At 41.1% G+C, this 27,986-nt stretch overlaps 1 protein-coding gene across 1 annotated transcript in view; it reads left to right on the top strand.

The window, feature by feature from the left end:
- Positions 1 to 26,389, top strand: part of NRG3 (neuregulin 3) — a 372,404-nt gene extending 346,015 nt beyond the window's left edge. Inside the window, exon 9 of the mRNA XM_048310800.1 lies at positions 1,545 to 26,389. Within this exon, the coding sequence (XP_048166757.1) occupies positions 1,545 to 2,052 (508 nt within the window). The 3' untranslated portion in view covers positions 2,053 to 26,389. The remainder of the gene's footprint in view (positions 1 to 1,544) is intronic.
- Positions 26,390 to 27,986: the final 1,597 nt, after the last annotated feature.

Here is a 27,986-nt window from a genome sequence, read left to right on the forward strand (position 1 = left end):
CCAGCACTTCCTCCTTATCACAGAGCTCCCAGATGCTCCTTCTGGGGATGTCAGGAGAGTTCTGGTACAGGGCTGTGCAGAGCTCCACGTGTGCACGTGTGAGGGCAGGGGGATGTGTGCAGCAGTTGGACGAACTCAGTGCCATCACACACGAGTTAATTACAGGTCAGTGATGTTCTGCTGGAAATGAGCCTAAAGTTTTCTCCTGCTCCCTCCTGTCTGACACCTCTCCAGGAGGATGGGGCCAGAGGAAGCCTTTCCAGTTAATTACTGTTTGTGCCAATACTGGACTACTGCAGTTTCATGAGATTCAGTTTCTTTTCCTTAACTCTTTTTCTGCTCATACCAAAAATCAGGACAGACATGTGAGTAAAGGGATATTCCTAGTGAGGTCCAGCAGGCTTAAGGAGCTTTTGGAATAATACCCTTCAAGTCAGAGCACCTGCTTCCACGCCAGATCTAAATGTTGCTCTCCTCATCCATGGATAGAACATATTAGATTCACCATTAGCTTGCCTTATTAAATAGTGATAAGATGATTATAAATAAATTATGTTCTGGTACTGAGGTGATGTCTGTGCTCCTTAGCAATCATGACTGGTAATACAGTAACTCATAGAGCACCATATTTCTAGAAGTACTAATTTCAGATGGGAAACATCCTTTCTTTTTGCTTTTTTTGGTCATTGTTTATTTTATATTTAGTATACTTTCCATTTCTATTTTTTTTAAGTATTTCTTGTCAACAAAACAGAATTTGGCTTTGAAACAAAATGGAAATGTTGATAATTCATTAAGTTGCCTCACAATAAATAAAATCATGTAAAATATGTATTAGTGGAGGATAAAGGATTTTTTTTTAAAACGGTATTACAGTATTAAGAGTACACAGACATTTGCTCAAGTCCTATATATTAGCTCTATTTCCAGATGAAATACAATAAAACAAATCAGGCCAACATTATGAGTATAGACTATTGAAAAACAAATGTTTTTCAGAGGGACGCTGCACTTAGATGCTCTGCTTGTTTGAAGGGGAGTACAGACAATCATTTCTGTGTAAATAAAGACTACACAGCCATGAGTGTTTAATGTTCCTTTTATCTGCACTTTTTAAAAGTGTTTTCCTGAAACAACCTGACAACAACGACAACAACAACAATTTGACATTGAGAGTTCTGACATTGGAGAAAGTATCAATCCATTTCCCCAATCAGAAATGTAGGACTAGAATTCCAAATTTAATTTCCAAGAAAATTAATAATACATTCTAGCTTTTGAAATGTTTTAAAAAGAAATTTCTATTATTCTCATATACTGGTGGGCAAAATGAGACTGAGAGAAAAGCAGATTTGAGAATCAAAACCAGTCTCCAGAGCCTGTTGTTTTCCCCAGGGCCCCACCACGGCCAGGTGCTCCTCTATTGCAGGAGAAAATGGTGTGAATCTCTTCAGCACCATTTGCTAAATCTCACACAGTGTCCCTGCTGCTGGTTGCATCTGACCGCTTGATGTACAACGAGAACTCTTTTTCACTCTTTCCAGGTATTCATCCAGTGGTTTAAAAACTCCTCAGAATACTTCAATAAATATGCAACTGCCTTCAAGAGAGACAACCCCATATTTTAATAACATGGATCAGAAGGACTTGGTCGGCTATTCCTCTTCAAGGGCCAACTCCGTTCCCATCATCCCGTCTGTGGGCTTGGACGAAGCCTGCATGCAAATGCAAAATGTTTCTGAAGTAACAGGCATCAAATGGTGCAAAAACTCCTATTCTGCTGAACTTGTCAATGTGAGTTCCCCAGTCAGTAATTGTCTAATAGCAGAACAACACGAAGTGAAAATATTGCTAGAAACTGTGCAGGAGCAGATCCGGATCCTGACGGACGCGCGGCGGGCGGAGGACTTTGAGCTGGCGAGCATAGAGGCGGCGAGCGGCGCGAGCGAGAACACGGCCTTCCTGCCCATGAGCCCCGTGGCCAAGGCAGAGCGAGAGGCACAATTTGTCTTAAAAAGTGAAACGCAAAGAGACTCGGTATTGACCAAGTGACTCTGTGTGGGGGCTGTGGGAGGGGAAATGAGAGATCTGTGCATTCGATGCTTTGCTAAACAGGAAGGGAGGAAGTTAAATACAAATTATTTATATGCATTAATTTAAGAGCATCTACTTAGAAGAAACCAAATAGTCAATCGCCCTCATATCATAGTGTTTTTTAACAAAATATTTTTTTAAGGGAAAAGTTCCAGGAGGGATGAAGCGTGCTTTCAGGTGCTTTCTAGGCAGGATTACACAGTTTCAGTTACAGAGGATTGTACCGTGGTCCTGTTCAGCTGGCTGAAGGCTTAGGCTATGCATCTCTTTTTCAGTAAAGGCCAAGTACCGTTCTTAGATGCATTTCTGGTTTCAGGGCAGCACTGCAGCGAACTGCTGGGCAAGGATTCAGACCCTGGGGAACACATCCTGTGGGCCCAACGCAGATCCAGTCCCCTCTCCCCCTCTGCTCTTGATTCCAGGTCGCACCACAAAAACAGGGACACAGACACCTACTTCTGAGTTCTTTTACCTGCTGTGGAATGACGACAACATCCCTGAATTGAACAGATGCTTAACTCTCAACCTTAATTTGATGTGTCAGTCAGCCCAAGAAACTCAATGGAATCATTTAGGAGCTTTGGGATTGGCCAAGAGTAGGAGCTGGATTGGGTCTGTAGAGATTCAGTGGTCAGGAGCCCACAGCTGCTCCATCTTCTGAGCTTTGCCTATCAGAGCTGCCTTGGTGGAGAGTAGAAGAACAAGACAAAATGCACAAGTATGTAATAGAGCAGGTTTGGGTTTGGTTTCTGGTTTGGGTTCTTTTCAGTGGAAGCATAAACTCCGTTGTTCATTAGCACCCCTCAACATTTCTAAACTTTTACACTCTGGAGGCATTTGTAAGCTCTCAAGGAGCACTTAGTGTGTGTGTATTTTTTTTTAACTTATTTTTTATTATGGCTTGTTCAGAGAAGAGTCAGGGAGATCCAATATGGTCAAAATCCAGCCAATAAGTGTCCACGCTGCCTAATTTGTTCCTGCGTTCAGTTCTCCAGTCACTTTATTTAATTATGGCTTAGGCTTGTGAACTTTAAAGCTTCAACCCAGCAGCTGTTTCAGTATGGGCAAACCACAGGCATGCAGAGATCTGACTCTAATGGAGCTTTCTAAGAGCAGATGGTTTCCACCAAGTCACTCCCTGCAGGGGATCAAGGCCTTAGAGAGGAAGTCTCATTCCCTGGTTGCTGTATCCTAATCACATTATAAGCACTTTCTGCATCAGCTTTCTTTTGAGTCCCTCTTCCTCTCCACCTCCCCCAAATTGTAACAAAATGTGCCAGTAGTGCGATGAATTGGGTTCAGTGACACATGTTACTGGTTATATTAGTGTTAAAATATCTGCTTATTCTCGGGGGGGCAAGAAATCAACTATAATAAATAATTGCTAAATAGCCTTCCCTGGTTAGTGTCAGGAGATTGATTTAAAAAATTACAGTATATGCAGAATTTATTAAAATATTCCTTTGAAGCAAAATAATTGTTAAATTTATTAATGTGCCCCAGACTTTCTAGTTCACAAGTCTCAAGACTTCCCAGAATAGCACAATCAGTCACGCAGTGCTGTTGTATGTTGAGTCAGAATAAAGCAATATTTTAACCTCTGTCAAGTAAATTTAGATAAGAAATGCTGAAGGTGTATGTCTTTTTTTTTTTTTTTTTTTTTTTTTTTTGTTAAGGCAGTAAAAAAAATTATTCACAGTCTTCATTCAGCAAGTCTTATTTTGGGTTGCTTTTGTGGTTATGGGGGTTCTTTTAAAGATAAAGTTGATTAAATTGTCCTGTTTACAGAATTTTCTATGGCTGTAATCTTTGCTGTGTGTTTTCAACAGAAATATATTTGAGGGCAAACTATTTCATGCCCCAGGATGGAGCGTGAGTTGTTCAGACTCCCTTCTGCAAAGACACAGAGCTTTGGTTGTAGCAGTGAGGTGGGATCCCTGTGGGGTTTGGGCTCACCCTGATGTTTTCCTGTAATATGTGGTGGCTGAGCACATTCTCACTGTGCATGAGCCGAGCTGATACGGCCCCAAGCCCACACCAGATAAACCCTCTGAAAGGCAGGGAGAATTAGGTGGGCCTCAGCTTGGCATCCCTACAATCGTTTGACTTTTCTGTCAACACCATTTGCATCCCCCCATCTCAGGACATGAGCAAAGGGAGCTTGCCTCCGCCCATAAGCTCTGTGAACACACCTGTAATATAAAAACTGGGTACTATTTAAAGCTCTGGTTCAACCATTTGCAAAGGGTGATCACAATTAATAAATTGTTCACCATTAATTTTATTGAGATGGTCTCTCTGCAATACAGTGCAGAATCCTGCCCAAAATTATATTTAAAAATTACATCTTCTCAATTCACATGCAAGATCTTCCCTCCCCCAAGCTCTGCAAGTTCACCTCTGGCAACATAATGGAAACACACAGCAAGATTTCAGTCGAAGAAAGAACCATATCATAAGCAATGCCTTTAGGGATAGAATGTGTTCTTGCAGCACCCCCAAAAGACCCAGAAAGAGGAGACGAGCAATGTATTTAAGAGAATGAAATGTTTTACTGAATGATAGCTGAAGATCTGAAATGGTGAGGATATCTTTGGTTCATGTTAGAGATACGATCTTGTACTCAGCAAAGGATGTGTGACTGTTATATGTTAACTGTTCTATTCAGTTCTCAGCATGTTTGAATAGAGAGACGTTAATATTAACCAATGACAGACTAGTGTATTATTTGTTAAGAGCATCGCTTCAGATCTTATTGAAACTGTCATTGTTTGCAGAGGAAAACAAGAAGGGTTGAAAACATCCAACTAGGTAGCCTTAATGTTGTTTGTGTGGCTCTCTAATGCAACTGTTTTCCTCTGTGGACCTTCCTGTTTTACAGTGAACGGGGAAACATTTTCTCTGAGGTCTGACAATTAATTGTGTAAAGGATCCATATGAAAGTCGTACTGAAACAGCCAAAATGGTAGGCCAAATTTTGCTTTACTTCTGGTCCCACTGAACTTGTGGATTGGAAGGGATGCAAGTCACTGAGAAATGCAATTCATTCCTAAAATTACATCTTTTCCCAGCCTTGGAGACAGTCTGTGATCCCCCTAGAAGAGGCTCTGAACTCAGTTGTTTACATGTAACATAATTAAAACTTTTATCTGACTTATGAAGTTCCAGGTGTAGTCTGGTGTGAAAATTTACACGCAGAGAGATGCATTCAAGCAAACTGGGAGAACAGCTGACTAAATAAATTTAACTTTTCTCTGAACTGAGCAGAGACTAAGCCTGTGTCTCCAGCACAATACCATGGAGGAGAGTTATGAGAGGTGTATGTCCTGATCTTTTTTTTATTATTATTATTATTCCTGTTTAGAATTTCTTCAAAAACAATCCAAAATAACCCTAAACCTCCCCCCTCCCCCCAAAAAAAACAGTAGAACAATCCCAGCACTTGAAATAGGAAATGTAGGTAAGTATGGGCACATTTCATAGTGTTAACCATTGAAAAACTCTTCAGTACCCCAAGACCCAAAGCTGAAGTGTTGCAATTTTTGCAGGGTCATGTTTAGATCAGCAAATGGTTCTGTGGAACAAGAGCTCTTCAGAATGCTTTTGGTACCCAGCCACGCTCTCAGCTGCTGCAGTCAGTGCAGCAATGACAGTGTATGTTAACAGGGGATCACATCCCAGATCTGTGCTACCTGATGTCCAGTGTGGTGTCACAAAGCTTAGTAGTCTCCCATGTGGTGTAAGCACTGCTACACTGATTTATTTTGCCTCTGAGCATCCCAGCAGGGTGTGAACACTCTCAGCAGAGCGCAGTGTGAGGCTCCTGGGCCGAGTGATTGGGTTGTCAGGTCCATCTGGTACAGGCCTGAGTGTCCCTGGCCAGGCTCTAGCAGCAGTGAACTCGCCACCGTGTGCCTGATCCCTCACCAGAATCCCACAGCTTCAAGTTTGAATTTTGAAAAAAACAAGGGAGTTGATGGCATGTGCTTATGACCAGGCATGTGCTCAATGTGTTCCCAAATCGAAATGTTCATTTAATTCACATCTACTTCTCATGTAAGTAGGGAGAAAATCTGGATTTCTTTTCCCAGTTTTTCCCCAGGTTCCTGTAGTCTTCTTTTGGACATTACTTGAACATTTCTTACTCTTAAGAAATTCTGAAAATGAATACCAAAGAAGAACTCTGAAAGAGTCCTACCTGCAGTAAATAAATTTGAAGCTTGAAGGAGCAGACCTGGAATAAAAACTGGGTTTGAAAGTAGTATTAATATCAATTGCCTTTCAATAAAATGAAATTTCCCTGTAAATTCTTTGCCCCTTGGGAAAACAATGAGCTTATAATGTGATTTATTATATTGCCATGAATTTAAAATATTCATCTTCAAGGAGATTGGGAAAAAGCAAATATTATTATAGATTTTTCAGCTTTTGTGATTTATTTTTATTTTATTTCAGCAGCCTAACAGGTCAATGAACCCATTATCTGTATTGTCTGACACACAAAGTCTCCTTGTTTGTGGTCTAAAAGCTTCACTGTTAGATTTCCTTACAGAGAACAAGATTTTATCTAAATTTTATTTTACAACTATTCATAGAATAATATAGTTTTTTGTCTTGATGAAAATATAAAGTGATGCAAACTTTTTTGGTTTTGTACTGCATTATTGCTGAATTTACAGCGAGACTGTGCTTCCTTTGTTTTGATGTCTACTCACATGAAAACAACTGACACCCAGTTTTTAGGTTTAGACTTGGCACTTCCAAATCATGGTATCAAGCAGGATTTCTGTGTTTTCAATAGCAAAGTGCAAACATGATATAGAAATGAAATAGCTACAATAGCAGTAAAATTACTAATAAAGTAGGCTTGTGTTTGGGTTTTGGGTTTTGGGGTCATTTTTATTCCATAGCAATTAAGAGGATTGTGCCATGGGAATTGGTAGTCTCTTGCAGGAAATACAGAATGTATTATTGAGTGGAAAGTCATTGCAGTAGCCTAGAACTAGAAAAGCCACAGTGGAGGAGGAAACAGTCATCCAGTGTCTGCTGCAGGGGGTAAGAGTGCTTTCATCTTAATAGGAAAAACCAGTATAATTGTTTACCTGTTGAAACTGCCAGAAAAGGTAAATTATCTGGATTTATTAATGAACACAGTGGTAGTGTTTGGTTAAAGGGAAAGAGGCAGGAATTCCTAAATTTGTAATGCCCCTGTTCCTTGGAACAAATCTAATTATGTTTTGGTTCTGTATTATTAAAGCACTGTTTCCAGTGCTTCAGAGACAGGGTGGTCACACCTCACTGACAGCCTGCACTGACTCTTCCTTGCTTGAAAAGATTGAGCACTTTCCTCTTTGATCAACACTCCTGTAAACAAGGAGTGATTTTCTAGTACCCCACGAGGCTGTTCTTGTGCAAGTTTTCCCAGATAAATAATAAAATACAACAAGACCACCTACAATTTTAAAAATTTTATATAAGAAACTATATATAATATTTTATAGTGATAATGGAGAGGAATTACTGATGACTGAAGTATGTAAATAAACCATGGGATATAATGTATGTCAGTGGTATGGAAATCCTGTATTTGTACCGTAGCTTTTAGTAATACATTCTCTTAACTCCATCAGGAGACCTACATGCAATTTAATTTTTTTTTTCCTAAGGGGGACCATGGTCAGTACCATGCCACTGTAGTGACTGGGCACTGATGTCCCCTGGTCCTTATTTCTTCCTTTGCAAGACCCCCTTCTGTGCTGTCCCACGCCTGCTCTGGTCTGGCTGAAATCACTGAATTTGACACAATTCAGCTCCTTTATTCATGTTCAGTTTTACCTTACCCTCAGAATCAAGAGTATCAGCCTGACATTTGGGACACTGAATAAATTTAAGGCCTTAAATAATTTAATGCATTTAACATTTGTCTGCTTTGGTTTGACCTGATGGGAAATCTCTCCCTTGAAGAAGGATTTATGCAGCCTGTGCTGCAAGGCACTTTCCTGCCATTCCTTCAGATGTGCCACTATCAACATTTCCACTCTCTGAGTCAGCCACTCTCTGAGTTCTCCTGCCCAGCACTGGGAAGTACTGTGAGATTACAGACCAGGGCCTCAGACCTCTTTTAGTGTACCAAAGACCAGAAGTCATCTGAAATGTCCTGAACTCTAGCATCAGATGTGACTTTCTGCTTCTTACTACTAAAATGTCTCCAAAAGTTAAGGTCTCTAATATGCATCACATTAAATTATGTAACATAAATAATGCCAAAGGTCATAAAATTAAGAGTTACATGACAAATACTATTTTTAAATGTACGTCTTGCTTTGAAGGAATATGGAACAAGAGCTCCCTGTTGTGTAAATATTTGGAAACAAAAAAAATTACAATAGTAGAGGAATATAAAAGAACACTACTAGTAATTCATACTCTAAACTAAAAACTAGTCCCTTGCCTTCTCTGAAATAAACAGTAGTAGTTGAAGGTTATCCAGATGCACCAGGGACATGAAGACTCAGTGAGGCTGGTTTATAAGTCATATGTCTAAGACCTTTTCTCTGGAAATCCAGGCTTGGAGTTTCCCTTGTTTACATTAAGATGATTCTTTCATAACATGAAATTTACTCCTATACGTTGCACACCTCAGCATAGGCAGGACAGAAACACATTTCAGGATTCCTTTGGCTTTCTGACTCAAGTTAAACTCACTTGCTTTAGATTATCTCTGATCTCTCCCAGGAAAGGATAAATTAATATCCAAAAAGACAAGAAGAGAGACTTGAATGCTTCGTGACTCTTTTTTTTCAAAAATCAACTGATTGCTATTAAGATTAGAGCCATCTGCTGAACTTCAGTGTTCTAGAAACAGCTGAGACTTTCACTGCTCTTGATGGGGCAAACAGCAGGTGGTAGAAGCATCACCACCCTCACCACCCCAGCAAGACACACAGGGAATGACTGGAGAATAGGGTAGGGAGCTTCTCCTGACTGTGGCACAGCTTTTTCCATGAGGAGGGATGGATTCTGTGTCGGGCCAGGTCACATCATCTGAGAAACTTGCCTTTTGTTTCTTTCTCAGATCTCTCTCATTTCAGTGAAATTGTGGTCATCAGCACTAGTTTGTTTTTTAAGTTAGGGATTTCCAAATTCTGCAGTCCTTTGAAGTGTTTAATTTAGGAAGCAGAGTCTTCCGAAGAAAAAAGAAAAATTTCTTCTGCGATTTTTTTAAACCATTGAAATACATGTATTACTTTAAGTATTTTTGTAAAAATTAGGTGTTGCAAATCTAAATTACAAATATTTAGATTTAAATCATGATAAAAGGAGATGGGTAAGACCTGTGTTTTATGTTTCTCTCCTGATCTAGTTGAAGATGTCCCTGCTTGTTGCAGGGGTGTTGAACTAGATGATGTTCCAACCTGAACTATGCTAACCATATATGTTCAAGTTAGTTCTTTCAAACTGTCCTTAAAAAGTTGTATACATCCATGATAACTTTGGGTTAGAAAGGTAAATAAGATACTTGGACTACATAAAACTTCAGGTCAGACTCTAGTGTTGCACAAGTGGCAGCTGTTTCACGGCAAGCACGGTTAATGTGAAGGCTCCCAAAGGAGGATATTTATGGTGCCTCAGCAGTTGAGCTGCCTGAAATAAACCCCAGGTCTCTGCCTGTGCAGTGCTAACCTCTGCTCCTTTCCAGAGGTGACCCACAGGGTGTCTGAGCTCCTCCACCAGTGACTCTGCCAAAAGGCAGGTGTCAGCACTGACTTCTGTGAAGGCTCCTCTCATTAAATCAAAATTAAATAATATGAGCTAAAAATTGATGGGATGGATTCTCCCAGGTATTGCCAGGTTATATGGAGTGCCAGCAGCAGTGCTAATTTACAGTTTCTGAGGCTGTGGCCCATGGTTTGACCTAATTCATTAGTTCCCACCACCTGAGCCGGGGCAATTTAAGCAGAAATGTCTCTGCCCATCAGGGTAACTTCAGAACATCATTAAAGCGGTTTGATTCCAAATAGCCTCTTTTTTTTTTTTTTTTTTTTAACTTCATTGTATATTCTCCTTGATTATTGCAGAGGTGAAGTTGCTTCCAAAGTCTTAAAGTTGTCATCACGGATCTGTCTACCAGAGTCGTGGTCACTCAGCTCCAGTGCTGACAGTGGTGTCCAGTCCTCCAACTCTAAAGATCAGAGCTGGCTCTTGCAGTCCAAAATCATGTATGTATCATAGAATAGCTTGGTTTGGAAGAGACCTTAAAGATATCTAATTCCACCCCCACTACCATGGGCAGGGTCATTTTACAACAGATCAGGTTACTCCAACCCCATCCAACCTGGACTTGAAAACTTCCAGGGATGGGGCAGCCTCAGCCTCCTGGGCAGCCTGTTCCAGTACCTCCCCACCCTCACAGGGAAGAAAGAGTACAAGCAAAGCTCTCCATGCTTGTTCTGCAGCAATTGTATGCATTCAGATCTTAGCATGATCAAGCTGATTGTTCACATTATCAATTTGATTTAACAAAGTTATCTCCTATATGTAATTTCCATGCTGCTTCTCTGGATGTTATATAGAGAAGCATGGAGACAAATTCAGCTTGTCTGCATTTTTACCTCAGTTTACAATGGTATGATTTTTTCCAAAGCTGTTTAAGAGACCAACCCTAAAATTCTGACCTGCCTTGGGGGAGCAGGGTTATTCTGAAGAGGTTTTGTCCATGTGCTTTCTTATCTAACCTTTCTTCCCAAGAAACCTTCTTTCTTCCAACAGCCCATCTTCCCAAAAACACCTAAAACATTAAGCAAAGCTAAGGCAAGAGATATACTCTGTATTCTCTGTAGAAGGGACAGGGGCATAAGGGCTAATTACCAAAAACCTTTTCAGCCGATTCCATTAGTATTTACACAGACAGGTGATGCTAAAATGACTGTGTAGTTTGGTCACACTTATTTGTGGACTGTAGTGTATATAAACTGTTTGTCTGTGGTTTGTAATATCTTAGATGGACTACCAGAGTGACCAGGACAGCATTTGCCACTCTCTTTAACTTCCATCTTGGTTTCATTTGCTTGATGGATGTTTCTGTGACACCCCCTTGCCAGAGATGTGGGTGTTCACCAAGTCCCACATCACCTTCTGGCAAACAAGGCAAACCAGCCCTTCCTGAAGCCTTGCAGGCAGTGGTCTGGGTGGTGAGGAAGCATCCCACAAGCTCAGACCCTTCTTCAGGCAGGGAAAAGGGTTTACAGTAGGGGAGGCCTCCAATGCTAAAAGTGAAAAATTCTCCCAAGGTTTTGGGCAACTTGAAAAACACACTGGAAATCACAGTACCTTTAAAATAAGGCTCCTGTCTAGCCTCCTACAGATTGGCAACAAAGTTGTGATTTTCATTTCAATTTCTCTGGTAAGTAGTGGAGTAGCTTTGCATTTCTATTAATTCAAAGCTGTCTCTAGATGGCTTCAGAGAGCAAAGAGAACTCATCACTGTGGGAACGGCTGTGCTCTAGGAAGGTATTGTAGCCCATGGGCAACTTTCCATCTTTGTGGGTAGGATCTGGGCACCAGCACATTGCCTGTCTTCATTAATTAGCTGAGAGAAGACCAGGCAGAGCCATGTGCTCCTTGCTCACTGGCTGCTGCTGAGGCCTGGAGCAAATCCCTGTATTAAAAGCACTTAAAAACGGAACAGAGGTGATGGAAACGTGGTTTGTTCACTGTGAATATCCAGCTGGGATAGTTGGAATAACTGCAAGGGAAGAGTTGCCTTTGCAAATCGTGTGCCTGATTTACTGGTTAAATAGTTTTTCAGTCCTCCCTATTTAGTCAACCAGGACATTAAGATGTCCAGAAATAAAGTGGAATGATTGGTTCCCAGTACTAATCCTAATGGCCACAAATCCAGTATTTCAGATTTTTTGCTCAGCACTTAACAAGTAGAATCAATCAGGCTTCATTTAAATAAATGAACTCCTATTGCAGAGTTATACCTGATTTCATGCTTTCCTTTATTGGTCACTAGATCTTTTCTATATCACATAAAATTATGTTTACATTAAAACTGATCTGTAGATATGCCTGAAACAGCACCTAATGTGAACATGAAGTCAGTGTTCTCAATGCATAGGGTAAGTCTTGTGAAACCTTTTTTGCAGCCGAAAGTCTTGAACCATTCACTGAAATAAGACAACTATTTGATTTCAACAAAATGGATTTTTTTGTCAATAAAATCATGGATAAATACTTGAGTTGGATTTCGGGCTTCTGAGTATATATATATATATGTAAAGCTACATACACAAATTTTCTTTTAGATCACAGAAATGAATGCTCCAACTTAAAGTTTATTCATCAAAATAGCTGGAGAAAATATCCACTTAATCACATAGTCTAAACACATTGAAGTAGGGGGGAAAAAAGGTGTTCATTTTCACCTGTGTTTATTTTTTCACCAGTAAAAACAAATAAAAAGAGAAGAAAAATAATCATAGTGCCTATGACAAAGATTGTGTTTCAAGGAGTGTGCAAAGTGTACCACGATTACTTTAACTGCAAATGGAGCTGCTTTTAGACTGAGTGTGGTTGAAAGGAAATATCCTTAGAAAAACTGTCACGCAGAATCCCAGGAAATGTTTTGGTTCAATATGTTTGGCCTCCATTTTTGTGGAGCTGTACATTCCTGTCCATGGTTCTAAAGGATAAAAAAAGAACTTATTTCAGAATCAATCTGTATTTTGACTCGTTTTTATACTCCCCACACCCAGGCTGGTTTACCTTTTGTGTAAGTGAAGCTGAACAGTGTAATTTTTCTATTTAGTGCCACGAATTAGTTTTATGGCATTCCTGAATTCAGTCCTTTTCCCCTGCTCAAGTGGTGTGTTCCTGCTGTCTCCAGCCATCTCTCACTCAAAGCAGAGGTTTTATTTGTCCTCAAAGCCACAGAGAGGGTTGAGACCAATCCTTCTGAAGACACCAGCTCACTTCATTCAGCCTTGCTGGTAGGAGGATCAGCAGGGCTTGGAGTTGGAGACAACAAGGCACAGGGATCTCTGGCGTCTCAACACACAGAGAGGCACCTGCCTGGGAAGTCCAAGCCTTCTGCTGCTGAAGTCAGTTCTTCCAGTCTTGCCTGCAGCCCTCTCAGCTTTGGGCTAAATGAACCAGGTAGAAAGGCTGAACTATCCAAAATAACACATTCGCCAGGAGGATCAACTGAGAAGAGAGGCAGAGATGGCAACATCTTTCATTCTGAAGCACCACCAAAAAAAAAGCACAAGTTCTTTGCAAAATAGCTTCTTACCTGAACACAGTGAAGGTGTCACAGCAGCAGCCATGGGGATGGGGCAGAATTTCAGTGTCACACACCCACGACTAGCCAGGGGTTGCCACAGCGGATGCGGTGCCCACCCCTCCTCACAGCCTCACATGCTAATTTGCAGGGATGCTCTTCCCTTCCCCTTGTGCTCAGGGTCATGTTTTCAAGCACAGCCCCAGAAGTTTGTGCTAAACCACTCCATGGGGAGCTTATTCATCATCCAAACTCCAAGCAGGCTTTCTGCTCGAGTGCTTCCTAAATGCCTCTCTGGTAATGCCAGGGAGCCCTCAGCAATGTCCCGAGTCTCTGCAGGACCCTGACACCATCAGCTCTGCCCACGGTGTGCTGAGCACCCTGAACCCAGCCAAGGGAAAGAGGGTGCAGGGCTGTGGGTGCTCCCCAGCTCCACTCCAGCTCAGTCCAGCTCCCCCATCACTCCTGCATGCTGTCCTGCAGATCCCCATGTTCCTGCTACACTTGGGCTTCTTCTGTTGACTTTTATTTCTCTCTGTGGTCCAGAATAGCTCTCTGGATCTGGCACTTGGCTTCTGCTTATGCCTGACTTTTGCTTGCAATCTGCCTTGCTTGAGCAGTGTTGGTCCAAGTGCTTTTGAGCATGCTGATGTTACAAAATAGCAAAAAAAGAGTTTTACTTTCAAAGCTGCTCTTTCAGGCACCTCATACTCTTGGGGCACAGGCACTTGGATGAGTTTGATGCTGAAGTCCCCTGGGCTAAGAAGAAGGTTTTCCCTTTTCCTTGGGGCAGATTTGGGTGGTTGTATAATGCTGCCCCAGATAAGGCTCTCACCCACGGGCAGCCCACACCTGTGTTGGTTGGGTGGAGCTGTTTGCGTGGTTTGCAGTCGCAGTGTAACCACTGAGGACACGCTTTGTCTCCCCACCTCTCAGGTTTCTTCTCCTGGTGTGCCTGCACCAGAAGGTTCCTGTCTTGCTGGGAGGAGGCAGCTCTGGAGGTATGGTTTTAGTAGGAGGCTTTTTTTGGGAGGCATTTGGGTTGGTTTGTTTGTTTTTCTCCCTTTGCTTTGTGCTGAATATTTCCTGTAGTAGGTATTTTATTTTTTCTATGGCATAGTAACTTAGTTTATTAGTCTGAGCAGGGATTAAGGTATTTACTCCATTTAGAGCTATGGTTGATTGTTTTGAAAATGTATATGCTTGGTAAGAGAAAATCTCCTTAGATTTCCCCCAAACACATGGGTAAGACTTTTGTTTGCTCCTTTCCAGAATGCAAAAATCTGAAGCTTATTTAGAGCATGGTTTATGCCATGATAGGCACTACATGCTATCCAACCATCCCATAAAACATCCTGTGTGCAGAGGAGCACTGTGAGTTTTCAAGGGTGCAACTTCAGATATAACAAATAGGAATGAGGAGAGAAGCTCATAAAATTCCTGTTAAGAGTCATGTTTGATACTTACTTAAAATTTCATGTTCTTATGGTATGTCCTTTGCCAAAGACTCATTAATTATGAGTGCTTTCTGAAGCAAGGCTGCAGCAGGTATCATACAGCATCAGGAATGCCTTGTGATGATCTGTATCCTAATACCTGCAACCACTTTGCTTAGGCAGTCTTCTGCACAGCAAGAACTTTCCTCAAATCACTTAAATATTTTTAATTCACACCCTTCACAGATCCAAAGCAAGCTGTTAAAGATGCCTACAGGTAGCTCTCAAGCTACAGTAAGAGTTATGTTTACTGCTAATGGGAGGCTCTGCAGTCACCTACTAACAAAATGCTTGTAGGTACTATGTGAAATAAGAATAAGCCTTACTGTAAGTATTTTTCTGCCAGGACTTGCACAAGCAGGTCACAGTGAAGTGCTTGCTTACTTGCAAAATGCCTCTGTTCCAGTACAGCTTGAAGCAAAGATGATGGTGAAATTAATTTGTTTCAGGTGTAGCACTGCTCCCCCTCCCAAAAAGTGTTTGCTACCAATTTATTAGTACTTAAAATAGCGCAGTTATGTCTATAGGTTATGGATGTTTTTTAACCTTAAGTCAAAAGCTTGTTTCTCTTCGCTTTTTCTCCTTCAGTACAGTGAGAGATGAAATTAGAGGTGGGCAGGCAGCAAAAGAACAACCACTGAACCCCTGGTTTTACCCTCTTCTGGCAAGTTTGTCATTGTATTTTTAATTTGTTATTTATAAGCATTGTTACAATAAGATTGACTGAGATTTAAAGATGCCAAGAAGAGGCTGGCATTTTGGGAGGCTCTGGCAGTGGGCAGCAGAGGAATTGAAGGAAGGCAAGGCTTGGGGAAAGGGTGGGTCTCCCTTAAGATGAAGATGTATTTTGGGATATCTGTGTGCCAAGGACTTGGAGGACAAAATCTGTGAATGTGCTCCATATTCAGATAAGCCAGATGGATACTTCCAGGTCAGTAAAGGCAAGCTGGTTGCAGAACTAGGTGGGAGAATCTACTCTGAGAATAAGACTTCTTGATAATTATCTACCAGAAAAAAAGGTGGCTCCAAATATAAATTTCTATTCAGCATAATCACCTGAGAGCAAAATCCAAGAGGGATTATTTGCAGGTGGGCTGTGATTAGTGGTGCCTGGGTGTTCTTGACCCACAGCTGTATCTCCAAAGTCTTCAGACTTCCAGGTGGCTTGGGCTAGGAGTGATGGATTAAATAGATTGACTAATCCAATGGAAAGATGATGTTTTCCAGCAGTGCTGATTTATTTTTAAGGAATCAAAGAAGACAGAGGAGAGAAAAAAAAAAGCTGTTCACTTTGAGAGATCTGGTTAGTTATTTTACTTGCTTTTTCTCCTGAAGTCAGGTCAGAGAAGACAACAGGGATTGAATTTTAGGAACTAACTTAGGGAAAGCAAACTTTTAAAACTATTTCCTGTAGCCTGGGATGGTGCTGATTCTCCCCTCAGACTGGTTACTGCAGGCATACACGTGCCTGCTGTGCTGCACTCTGCATCTCTCACTTGTAACAGTCTCTTCCCATTACTTCTCCTATTTCAGAGCATGTTCCAGTGCAGTGGACCTGGGCTGCTGGGAGTGGAGAAAATATGGCTTCTCCCCAGCAGATAATAGAGATCCCTCCAGCTGCAGTATGTTCCCTGCTTTCTCTTTGGTGTCCCACATGAAGTTGCCAGTTGTCCTTCTCGGGGGTTCTCCTATGCTGTCTCGTGCTCCAGTTCTTTTTCCATATCATGCTTGACAGGTTGCTGCTGTTTTTCTAAAGATAGAGCTGCTATTCTAGGTTGTGATTTATACCAGGAATAACAGCTGTGACAGCTATTCAGGAGTTTCTCTCTTTAAAATAGAAAGATAGTTGTGGGTTTGGCCAAGTCTTCAGGAAATCTGGTGCTTTTTGATTGCTTAACAGTCTGCATTTTACCATTGCCTGTAACAGCTTCTTGGCCCAGACTCTGTAGGGTATGCCTTTCTCTGCAGGATTTCTTAGTTTGAATTGAAGAGCATTTATAAATTCATTGGTGATAATTTTTACTGTAAATGTAGACTGGCAAGGTATAGATACATAACTTCTGATTTCACATCAAATGAACTTTTTATTCCTGTCTAGTTAATTAAGCCAATGTAGTTTAAATTCTCTGGCATAGAGCTTTTTCTCTCCATGAATTAAATGGATTAACCTTTCTTAGAAAGCTATCACTAATTATATTACTGTACTGGGCTATTAACTCCTTTCCTCAATAAGGTACTATTTTTATATGGCCATGGTGACCTGAAGTAATTACAACCCAAGTTTTACTTGAAACCTTTCCATTTAGTGCTCTTCTGATGAAATGCACTGCTTCTACTAATGTCTTACAAATATTGTGAAGGAATAACAGTGCACAGAGAGAATTTCAGTCAGTGCTATCAGAGCAATAGCTGTGGATACCCTAAGATAAGAGTATTCCTTTTCTCCCTTAGGTTATCACTGAGGTAATAACATGCATGTTTGAGAAGAGGAAGCAAGTGTTCCCTGTTAGCATCTCTTAGATTTCTTTTGTATGCTAGAAATAATTTATTTTATCTAGTTGAAGATGATGGAAAAATCAGATTTTGATTTACTGTATGTTTGATGTCTGAGACTGCCAGGAGTCCAAAATTCACAATGCCAAAGGCTGAATTTCTCTTTCTTGTGTTTAGAAGTGTAAAATGTTGGGCTGCTGCTGCCTGCAAGAAGAGGTGTTAGCTGAATACTTGCTGATTGTCTAACACCTGATATCTTAGGTGAGCAAAGCCTCCTTCAATCCATTCATGTGAAATTAAATGGGGAGAACTCAAAGGGGTTTGTCACCAGAGAGGAGAACTTGTCACCTGAGTTTCATGAAAGATGCATCATGAAGCCAAGCAGGAGTGGATTTCATGATTTATGGATTAAATATCACTTTAATCAAGAAGACATTTTAAGTAGCCAGCTTAATCATTGTCATCAACTTCATCAGGGTGATTGAAACCATCATTACTTTAGCAACTGATTAGCAAGAGCTGGATGTGGTCTTTCTACTAATGCTGGAGCTGCTCATTAGAAAGGTGTCAGAGGTCCCTGACACTATCTCTGCATGATCTGCCCTGGTGCTTTTGCTGTATTTTGCTGGAGAGTATGTGGTTTTTTCCTTAGATTAAACTTTCTGTGTAATTCAAAAAAATTACTATTTCGTATTACAAGCACATAAGTATTTGCATAAAACTAGTTGATAAAAGCAGAGAGTGCAGAAGCCTGATCGTTGATGATTTGTTTATCCATGATTACAAAACCTAAGGAACAATTTAAACACAGTTTTTAAAATAAAATCTAAAAGAAAAGGTTGGAGTCTTCTGAAGGAAAAAAAAAATTGCATCTAAACAATGCAAAATCCCAAAGCAATGCCTGGTGGAGTGGACAGGTGGTTGATATGTGCTCTGAGAGAAAAGCAATATTGGGCAAGATTACTAAAATGAGAGTCAGTTTGGAAGTTAATGTGTAGGCTTCTCTGTCTGGAATAAGAAGATAATAAGAAACATGATTCATGTGTAGTGTACCCCTGGGGTATTTGGGGCAGGTAAAGAGGGGAAAAAAAAAGGATTTTTCTGTAAGTACTCTAGAATAGGCCATTTAAGATACAAGCAGCAGTGAAGCCTGGAGAAGGCTTCAGGAGCCTAAAAATGAGTCTGAAAAGCAACAAAAATAACCATAAACTATATAGGAAGTTACCTGTAGAGGTGATGAACCCAGCCAGCCAGAGACCTTGGGTAGGGGGTTGCTTTCTGTCAAACTGAAGATAAATTATGCCTGGTTAGGAAAGCAGCCCTCTTGCTCTAGTTTTCAGATTTTTTTTTTTCCTTTTTCCCAAAAAAAGTCATATTTTTAACTTCACAATGCTAGCAAAGAATTCAGAACTTGATCAAAGACACAGGTACTAGCAGTTTTATCAGTAATCTTGAAGGAATTTATATCTAATTAGTCAAATAATCCAGGTTTTGCCCTGGATTCTCAATGGGGGTTATTATAGAAAAACCTAAATAAACATTTTCCTAAAATACTTCCCTGAACATGGGGGGAAATTGAGCAGCTCTCAGCTGAATATGAGTGAGACTTGAAGATTTGTAATGCAAGCATGGTGATTTTTGACAAAGACCTCATCTGTATTCAGATGGAGAATGGGGAAAGGCAGCTGAGGATGTTTTTTGTCGTTTTGCAATAACCACCATGGGAAAGGCAATCATTCCCAGCCCCAGCAGTCCCAAAGAAGCAGCAACCACAAGTAACAAGGAGGGCCCTCAGCAATACACAAAACAGTGTGGAGGGACACAGAATTTCACTTTAGTTTCGGAATGCATGGAAAAACATTACTTTGAAACTAAAGCCTTTTATTTATCTTTATGTCTCACAAACTGAGCTTAATGATAGGCAGGACTGAAAGGAAAGTGATTCAGAAAGGAGAGTTTAATGAAAGTGGGAAAAGCAAAGATAAAGGGGTTAGAAGGGTTCTTGAACAGGAGGACAAGAAATGGCTCCCCTACCTTATTTCTCATATTGAAATTCATGTTCTTGTCATCTTGAAAGATGTGGGAGACCACCTGAGACCAAGATATGTGCTGATTTAACAGCCATAATCCCTTCCCTTTGCAAGGCAGGAGCACTTGTGTCAATCCTGATCAGCTTTTTGTGAAAGGCATTTCCCCAGCTGTGATGGCATCTTTCCAGGACCAAATCTTCCAGGGCTTTTCTGGCTCTTTGGTGCCATATGTACTGGTTGCTGAGGTCTTGAATACTTGTTTTCATTATTAGAGGGATATTTCCCAGAGTATTGTGTTCTTCAGATTCACACAAGTGGCTTGCCAGCTGTTAAGATACTTTGTTGTATAGAGAAGAGCTCCTCCAAGTCAAAGCAGTATTCTCTGCCATCACAGGGTACGTGGAGTTGATATTTGAAGCCTGAAGTTAGCAGAGGGGATTTCATCAGGCTTCCTGCACTAGTACAGCTCTGTCTCTTTGGTGCACAGGGAGTTGTGCTGTCTCCCCACCTCTCTGCCCTTCTGAGTGAGCAGGGCTGGTGAAGGCAGCGTGGCAGCAATGCTGCCAGCACCCTCTGAGGCTGTGCAGTGTCCCTGTGCACCTGGCTCCTCTCCTGGCCCTGCTGTCACAGCAGATGTTGCAGCAGTGCTCCCTTGGAATCAGGCTTCTTATGCTTCCATGAGTAGAAGAGACTGAATCAAGTTTCCATTTTATTCTTCGGGCCGACATGCTTTAGCATCAAAGGAGTGTTCCTGCTGTGGCTGCTGTTTCAAAGCACACACTGGAATTTCATTTCTATTACTCCTCATTACTGATAGCCTGTCTCTCTTGCTCACTTTTGTTTCAGACCCTGCAGATGGGCTTTGAGAGAGGCCCCTCCTCCCACTGGGGTGTTGCTATCCATGTTGCTTAGAAGGAGCATTTGGTACCATTAACAGGCTTTTTATGGTGGCACCATTGTTTTAAGAGTGTGTTTTGGAGTGCCTGTGTACTTGGCAATCGCTGAAGCAGCAGCACCTGTGACTTTCTGGAGAGAGGAGAGACGAGCTGCAGAGGATGGGCTGCATGGGGATGGCAGCCAGTCTTGGCAAAGCCTGGTGGTGGGGCTGGGGCTGCCTCTGTGCCCTGAAATGAGCAGTCCAGGCTTCTGCTGCCATGCAGGAGGACAATCAAACCTTCTAAATGTAGCAAATAACTGCAGCAGCAGACTGCAGGAGTGCCCAAAGCAACCGTGAAGCACATCTGATGGGTCCTGGTGCCTTGTCAGCAGTAAATAATCTTTGTGTGCCTTGACGGCAGCTCCTAGCTCTGGTGATGAGGGTTCTGCCACCAGCCACGCTGGCCTCTGCTTAGCCAGAAGCTGGACTCGGGGGTTGCCCTGGACCTTGTGCATGGGAGCCAGTGTCTGCTGAAAGAGTGATGTGGAGGGAGTTTCCCAGAGAGCAAGGTAGCTCCTAATCCCGTTTCAATTATTTCTGTGGCAGTGCAGTCACCAGCTGTGGGCAGGATTGAGAAGGATAAGTACAGGGCAGGTCAGCCAGATTTCTGAGGTATTGCAAACAGCTTTTTGAGCAAAGGGAGAGTGTGATTATGCTGTTGTGTCTGTACCTGAAGAAAGAACTAACTTGTTGCTGTAAAGAAAATTGCTGGATTTCTCTGCTTCTGCCTTATTTCTATTTTCCTAACATGCTTCCTTCTAGATTTCTTTATTACTACTATCTGGTTTAGGTGATCTAATTTTGTGGTCAAAATGAGCAGATGGAGAGGGACATGCTATTCCCTAGCATGTTCTAAATGACATCAGCCCAGTGAGTTTAAGCACTGGTACAAAAAGCTGAGCGAGAATCACAAACAATTGTTGTATCAGACATAAATCAGGTGTCTCAACCTGATAACAGACCAGGCATATACTAACCTCTCACCAACATGGCAGAATTTCAGAAAGTTCATGTGTGTGCTCTCTAGTTAACCTGCTTAAAGAATAATGAGTATTTACTTCTACAGATCACTGTGGAAAGAGATGCTGCATTTTTAACCAGGGTGTTTTGTACATGTTAAAATCACTGAAACCTTTGAAAACAAATCTGCTGTTGACTGTAATAAAAATTGTGTGTGTGTGTGAAATAGGAGTCCCAAAGATGTATAAACATCATCCTGCCAAGGCAAAGTTTAGTGAAGGACTGCCAAGATGCTGAGAAATGATCTGGTTTTGTCACTTTTACCATCACTCATATTAAGTACTTACATCTTGAAAGTATAAACACCTGTTAAGTCATCCTTTTTTCTAAGGTTAAGGAAAGAAGTCTGTGCTGCAGTTTCAGGAAATAGGGCTGAGAAGGGACCATAGGAAGCCAAAGTAAAATCAGGACTTTGGATGGGTGCTCATCAAACTTCTCTTCAAAGCTTGTGTAATTTCACTGGACAACCCCTTCTACTCCCTTCATATTCTAACTCTTTAATGCTTTTGCTGCAAGACTTAATTTGGTTTCTTCTCCTTTGATAGGCAGAGAGGTTTTCCATTTTCCACTTTGTCTGTAGCTCTGTGAGTATTTGAGGACTGTTACAAATGTCTCTTCCCCAGGTGTGTTGTTCTGGAGCCACCTTGCCCTCGCCGCTCCCTTCCACCAAGGAATACTTCAGCCAGTGTCTCCCCCAGTTACAACAATGAAAACTTGATAATTACCAAGTACTGTTTTACCATTCAGCCTTCATTTTGCAGTGATTTCATTTAGCCCATGTTTTCTGTGTTTTATAAGAGTAACAAAAATCTTTATTATAATCAATGTATGTACTCTGCTGGGGCTTTCCTGCCTTCAAGGCCTCTTCTCCTGTTTGGGGTGGAAATTGGACTGCTACAAGTTAGTATTTGACAAACTCATGTTTATTGTTAGTACTTGCAGACACTTGTAAAACTTAACCCAAATTAATTGAGTTTGAGAGCAGAAATACCTTGATTTCATTCTGTGTTCCCACAAATAGTTTCTTTCTTCTTGTATCTTCTAAGAAAAGAGCCCAGTCTGGTTAGCCCAGACCTCTTCCTTCTGCCCACCCTCACTTATTTCTCAGGGGCATTTTCAGTGATCCCAGCCCACGTGTGAGCTCCTAAAGGTGATGTGTAACTGCTTGAAGAGAAACTGGCTGGAGCAATGTCTTCAAAGCTCAAGGGAAGCATTTGCAAAGGCAGGGATACAGAAGCCAGCGTGCCCCTACACAAGTTTTGAGGCTCCTGAAGGTAGAGACTCAAGCAGAAATCTGTGTCAGATCAAATGGAAGCTGCTTGCCTTGCAAAAGATCCCCCCAGAATGAGAAAATAAAACATATATCTCTATTTTATTTACAGAGCAGAGGAAATAAAGCAGTTCTCTTGCATCCTGGCAGGTGTGAGGGGTCTGTTTCGGGTCAGCACTGGCAGTGCTCCCTCCCCCTGCCCAGGCAGACACTTTTGCTGCCCAGTGTTCCCCAGACTTTGAAGTTTGTGTGCTCTGGTACAACCACACACAAACTCCAGGCAGTGCTGTGAGCAACACACCACTTGGGTTTTGAACAAGATAATTTAAAGTATGGGGTTTGTGGACTTCAAAGAACAGATGCACTAAACCACAATGATACTACCAGGTGTATTTTAAAAGTGTATTTCCATGGACACCCAACAAAAATTATCCCAAATTAATGTTCTTGGAATTAATATTTTGAATGTCCTCTGTGGGAGTTCCAGTTAGGAAAAAAAAGTAGTTTTAATTACTTTTTAATGTGGCTACTGCTCTTCAGCAGTTCAGGGTGATTGATTTATCAGACATTTTAAAGGTTTAAATGCAATTATAGGCTGAACAGAAGCCTGAGTAACCTCTTCTGTAGATTTTCATAATTACAATATGGCAAAATGAAGGTCCAAGAAATAAATTTTTGTGTCTTGGGATATCTAACATGTAGCACACTTTAAAAAAAATATATAGGAAATGTGGTATTAAGGGTTTTTTTCACTACAGTAGCTTTAGGAAAAACTGAGAATAACAATAAAAAAGACTCAGCTTCTGTGTTTTCTAAGCATTCTCATGGCTCACCAGTGATGTTGCACGCTGGAGATATTACTATGTGGATGCTAGATATGGAGATGGCAAGCTGGGGAGGAACAAGTGTTCCTATCAGGATCATAGCTGGAACGGATATGAATGATTGCCTCTTCTGCTTCTGTCAGTAGGACATCACCGAGTCACACTGCTGAAGAATAATCTTACCTTTCCAGTTAGTAATCAAAGAAAAGCTTGAATGCGTCTGAAAACCAGGATGGACTTTAGGTTACTTGTCTGAATTATTTTCCACTCAAAGTTTATCTTTCAGTAGTTAACAGAAAATTTTCTGTGGTGCTAATGAATTGTTCAATCAGACTTTTACCACTCCCCACACAGAAAATAGAGCTCCTGCAGGCAGGGAATAGAGCCTCAAAGACTCGACTGAAATTTTCAAAGCATGTGCGTATTGAAGCTCCAGGGATGGGGTTTTGGTCAGATGTGCTTTTAGCACCCTGTTAGTCCACACTGGGTTTGTATATATACTCACTGATTCCCTCTAAGTATTTTGAGTGGCCAAAGCCCAATAAAAATGTTACTTTCCCCAAGAAGTGATAGAAAACTTAGTTGTGGTTTTTTTTAATAGGACTGTAAGGAGACTGTAAGTGAAATACTGCAGCTCAGGAATGTGGACAGGTTACATCTCAGGGTGCAGAGAAAGACTGATGGTATTGCTGAAACTCCTGGAGATCCACAGCTTCAGTTTTCACAACATAAGTTTCTCTTTCCCCCACCACTCCTCTTGGGAAGCTCTCCAGCCACAGGATTGCACTTAGTGCCTGCTGGGAAAAATTGCACGAGTGAATTTTGGAGAGCAGGGAAAGCAAAATCAGGGAATGGAGGGGAGGAACAGGAGAAAAAAGTAAAGAACGTGCACAGAAAAGTTAAAACAGTAAAATTTGCCTCTATATGTTTCAATAGTTGGATTATTTCAGCAGTTTGGCAGTTGAGTTGTTTTTCTACCGAAAGTGGTAGTGAAGAGTGGTATTAAAAGTGGGGGCAATGCTTTAATTTGCTCTTAATTAAATCTTACTGCATTCTATTTCACTTTAAAATTTTCCTGGTTTTGGGTGATTGCAATTCATACTTACAATTCATGCTTAAATTGCTGTTCATGCATGTACTTTCTATGGTTGCTAACAAAAATTTAACTCTGATTTGATAGCACTACTTTTAAGAAAGGCTCAGGAAAAGTGTGTGGTATGTTTGCATTTGATTGATTATATACAAGTAGGGGAAAGCATTAATTTTAAAAGGGGAAAAAACCCATTTGAGGTCACATTTTGACAACCAGTGTTGCCATTTAAACACTACGGTGACAAAAATTTCTGTTACTGAAATTCATGGGTAAACTGTGGTCAAAAAAGGAAGATGAGAATTGAGGGGTTCTCCCTTCATAATGGCACCTGTGGCAGGCTATGGTTTTGGTGGAGCAACAGCTGATTTTTGTGTCCCAGGGACCACAGAAACACTTCTCTCCTTCATGGCCAAACACAGCCAGCCTTAGTGGCTTCCAAATAGGTGAATCAGCATCAGAGAGCAGGAGGCCAACATAACCTCATCCATTGACTCAGATACCAGTGATGCACACACCCTGTAGGACCATCTCAGTGCAGCTCAACTGCAATATCTGGACTGATGTTTGGTACACTGACTTTAGTGGCTTGCTTAGAAAAACAAAGTGTACTGGTCTCTTGGGGCTTACATTTTTCTGGGTGGGTTTTCTGGGTGGGTTTTTGTAGTTGGGTGGGTTTTTTTGTTGTTGTTGCTTTGGTTTGGATTTTTGGTTTGGTTTTTTGTTTGGGTTTGGTTTTTTTTTTTTTTTTTTTTGGTGTGTGTTTGTGTACATGTGCAGTGTTGTTTGGCATATATCAGCTAAATGGAGAGGAAAATTCACCTGGGGAAACCTTGGCAGGTCCTGGCTGGAGGCCAATTTCAAACATTTTATGACTGTAAATTTGTTGCAGAGAATCAAAGAAATGATAGGTAGAGTATCCAGAAGCAGAATAAACTAACCTCTCTCAAATTCCATCAGGAGAGCCAGTACAGCTAGGGAAAAGAAAAGCCAGAGAAGTTTTCCTCCTCTTTGAAGCTTTTCTAGAATGAATATTTAATGATCGGTGTCTGCAACTTCTTCCAGACGATAATGAATGTAAAACCTCCAGGTTTTTAAGGCAGAGAAGAAGGAGCCTAAACAAGAATAAGCTCAGTGTGCCACTTGCACTGACAGTTATCTGTAAGTATTCCCCAGGGATGTGAGCTACAGTTTGTGTGGATAATGCTAAAGGTAGCATTTGAAACTTGAGGTGGGTGTGTGTGGTGTTTGTTCTCTGAGTAGAAACCTGGAGTGACTCCAGCAGTGGAAATGCAGAATCCTCCCTTCTGCAGCAGGCAGGGACCAAATGGCACAACAAAGAGCAGGCTATGAATACTTGTGCAAATGTAGAGAGAGAGAGGCACTTCAGTGAAAATATGCAGGAAAAATGAATAGTTTAGTAAAAGCTGCTTTTTTGTCCCCCTTGTAGAAAATGTGCTTAGTAATAGGTTCATTTTGACTTCTAAAGGAATTTCTGTCAAATACAATTATCAGGGAAGACTACAGCTGCAAAGGTATCAAAGCTATGTTTGTGGAAATCAGGTTTCAGAGTGCTTTGAGATGGAAGATATTTGTCAAATTTCTTTACATGTCATCTCATGTTTCTTTACAAATTTTCCAACTGTGGTATATGCTGTCTGTTTAAAGATGAGAATGCTGCAGCAGTTTTCTTTTTTAAAAAAGTCTTTGGCAGTTGCATTATATTTATTTATTTTATTTTTTCTCTTCACCACTTGAAAGGCAGAAAAGTGAAACAAAGCACAGAAATAAAGCAGTCTGTCACACTGAAAACCTCTGAAAGATAAATAATAAACTTTATTTGCTAGGTAATTCTGTTTGATACTCTTGTTTATCATATTTTCAACGGTTCCTTCTTAAGACAGTGTTGCCTAAGTACAAGAAAAGTGTCTTGATATTGTTAAACTGAAAGAAGCATGACATTTCTATTAACACACATTCAGATTTAAAAGCATGTCAAAAATATTTTGAATGCATTTAGAAAAGCAAATGCATTTCTTTCAAGTGTCTGAAGACTAATTTTATTTTATATTCTGGGTAAGACCAGGATGGTATCAAGAAATGCCTCTTATTTGTTACTTTTACTTTTTACATGGCATGCATATTCCATGTCGAAGGTATCCTTTCTCTTCATTTGGTGTCACAGATAAAATTTTAGTAGCCATTCTATACATAAATCTATCCTTATTTCTGTTTACTCACCACAACAATGACTCCTTCCTGATGAACTGAGCATTATTTTAAGCACATTTAAAGGAGGGAAGAGAAGAGATTAAACGGATTTCTTTCCCGTTTTTGGAATACTCCATGCCCACAATTCGAACATGCAGGTGGAAATTAAATGTCATCATTTGACTTCAAGAGGAATGACCCACTGAATTCAAATTACAAAGAACTCTGAATTGCTTTCAGCTGTTCTCTGTGGGTTACCATTTCTAATGATGAGTCAATTCTTCAGGTACTTTGGCAGAGAAGGAGCAGAGAAGGTGGATTTTGTCTGCAGGAAAGCAGACATTAACAGGGATGCACGGTGTCTTAGAGCTGCAGTCAGAATGTCTTTGTCACTGCTGTGCCAGGGAAATGCTGTTCAAATTATTTCAGGGGAACCATGTCATGTTTGCTGCAAGGGCTGGAAGCAGGAGCTCCAAGCTATCCCCATTATGTAATGTTTTCCCAGTGGAAATAGCAAGTCTCGATGCCGTTGTCCCCTTTCCCAGCTCTCCTGTGCTCCCCAGAGCTATCAGCCCCCGGGTGCCTGTGTAGAATCCAGGGGGATCTGGCCAGGGCTGTGAATCTGCAGAGGAGGAGGTTAAACACCCCCCCCCCCCCCCCCCCCAGTGCAGGATGCTCCCTCCATAATCAGAGCAGTGAGCAGAGGATTTTTCCACCTATGGCTTAATACTGAATTAATTTAAGACTTGAACAGAGCAGCTAGAAACCTGATGCTGTATTCAATGGTTTATGAGTTATATTCTTTTTCTTTGGCGGGGTGGGGGGGGGGGGGGAAGTGTTTAAATGTCCACAAGCATCATCTTGCACAGGCATCAAATTCTTTCCTCCTCTAAAATTCAAGTGTGATTTCCTGCGGCTCAAAGCTGCAGCAGAATGGCTTCATCCTCCACCAGGCAAAACCTCCACCATGTATTTTGTAGTGCCAGTTCAGTGATATAAGTGAAAAGGATACATGACAGAGTATGAGGCAGAATCTATTGCTCATACTTCAGGATGTAAATCAGTCAAAGATAGCTTCAGGTGAGAAGGAAATCTCTTCTCTATATTTAATGCCTGGCTATAAATTTGAGGCCTCTGACACTCTCTCATGCAGAAATATTGGCTAATGTGTTTTTGGTATATACAAGTGTGCATTTGTCAGTTTGTTCTGCCTACAGTACAGACATTCACAATTTTG

Source organism: Corvus hawaiiensis, chromosome 8, assembly GCF_020740725.1.
Source record: "Corvus hawaiiensis isolate bCorHaw1 chromosome 8, bCorHaw1.pri.cur, whole genome shotgun sequence".
Taxonomy (NCBI): Eukaryota; Metazoa; Chordata; class Aves; order Passeriformes; family Corvidae; genus Corvus; species Corvus hawaiiensis.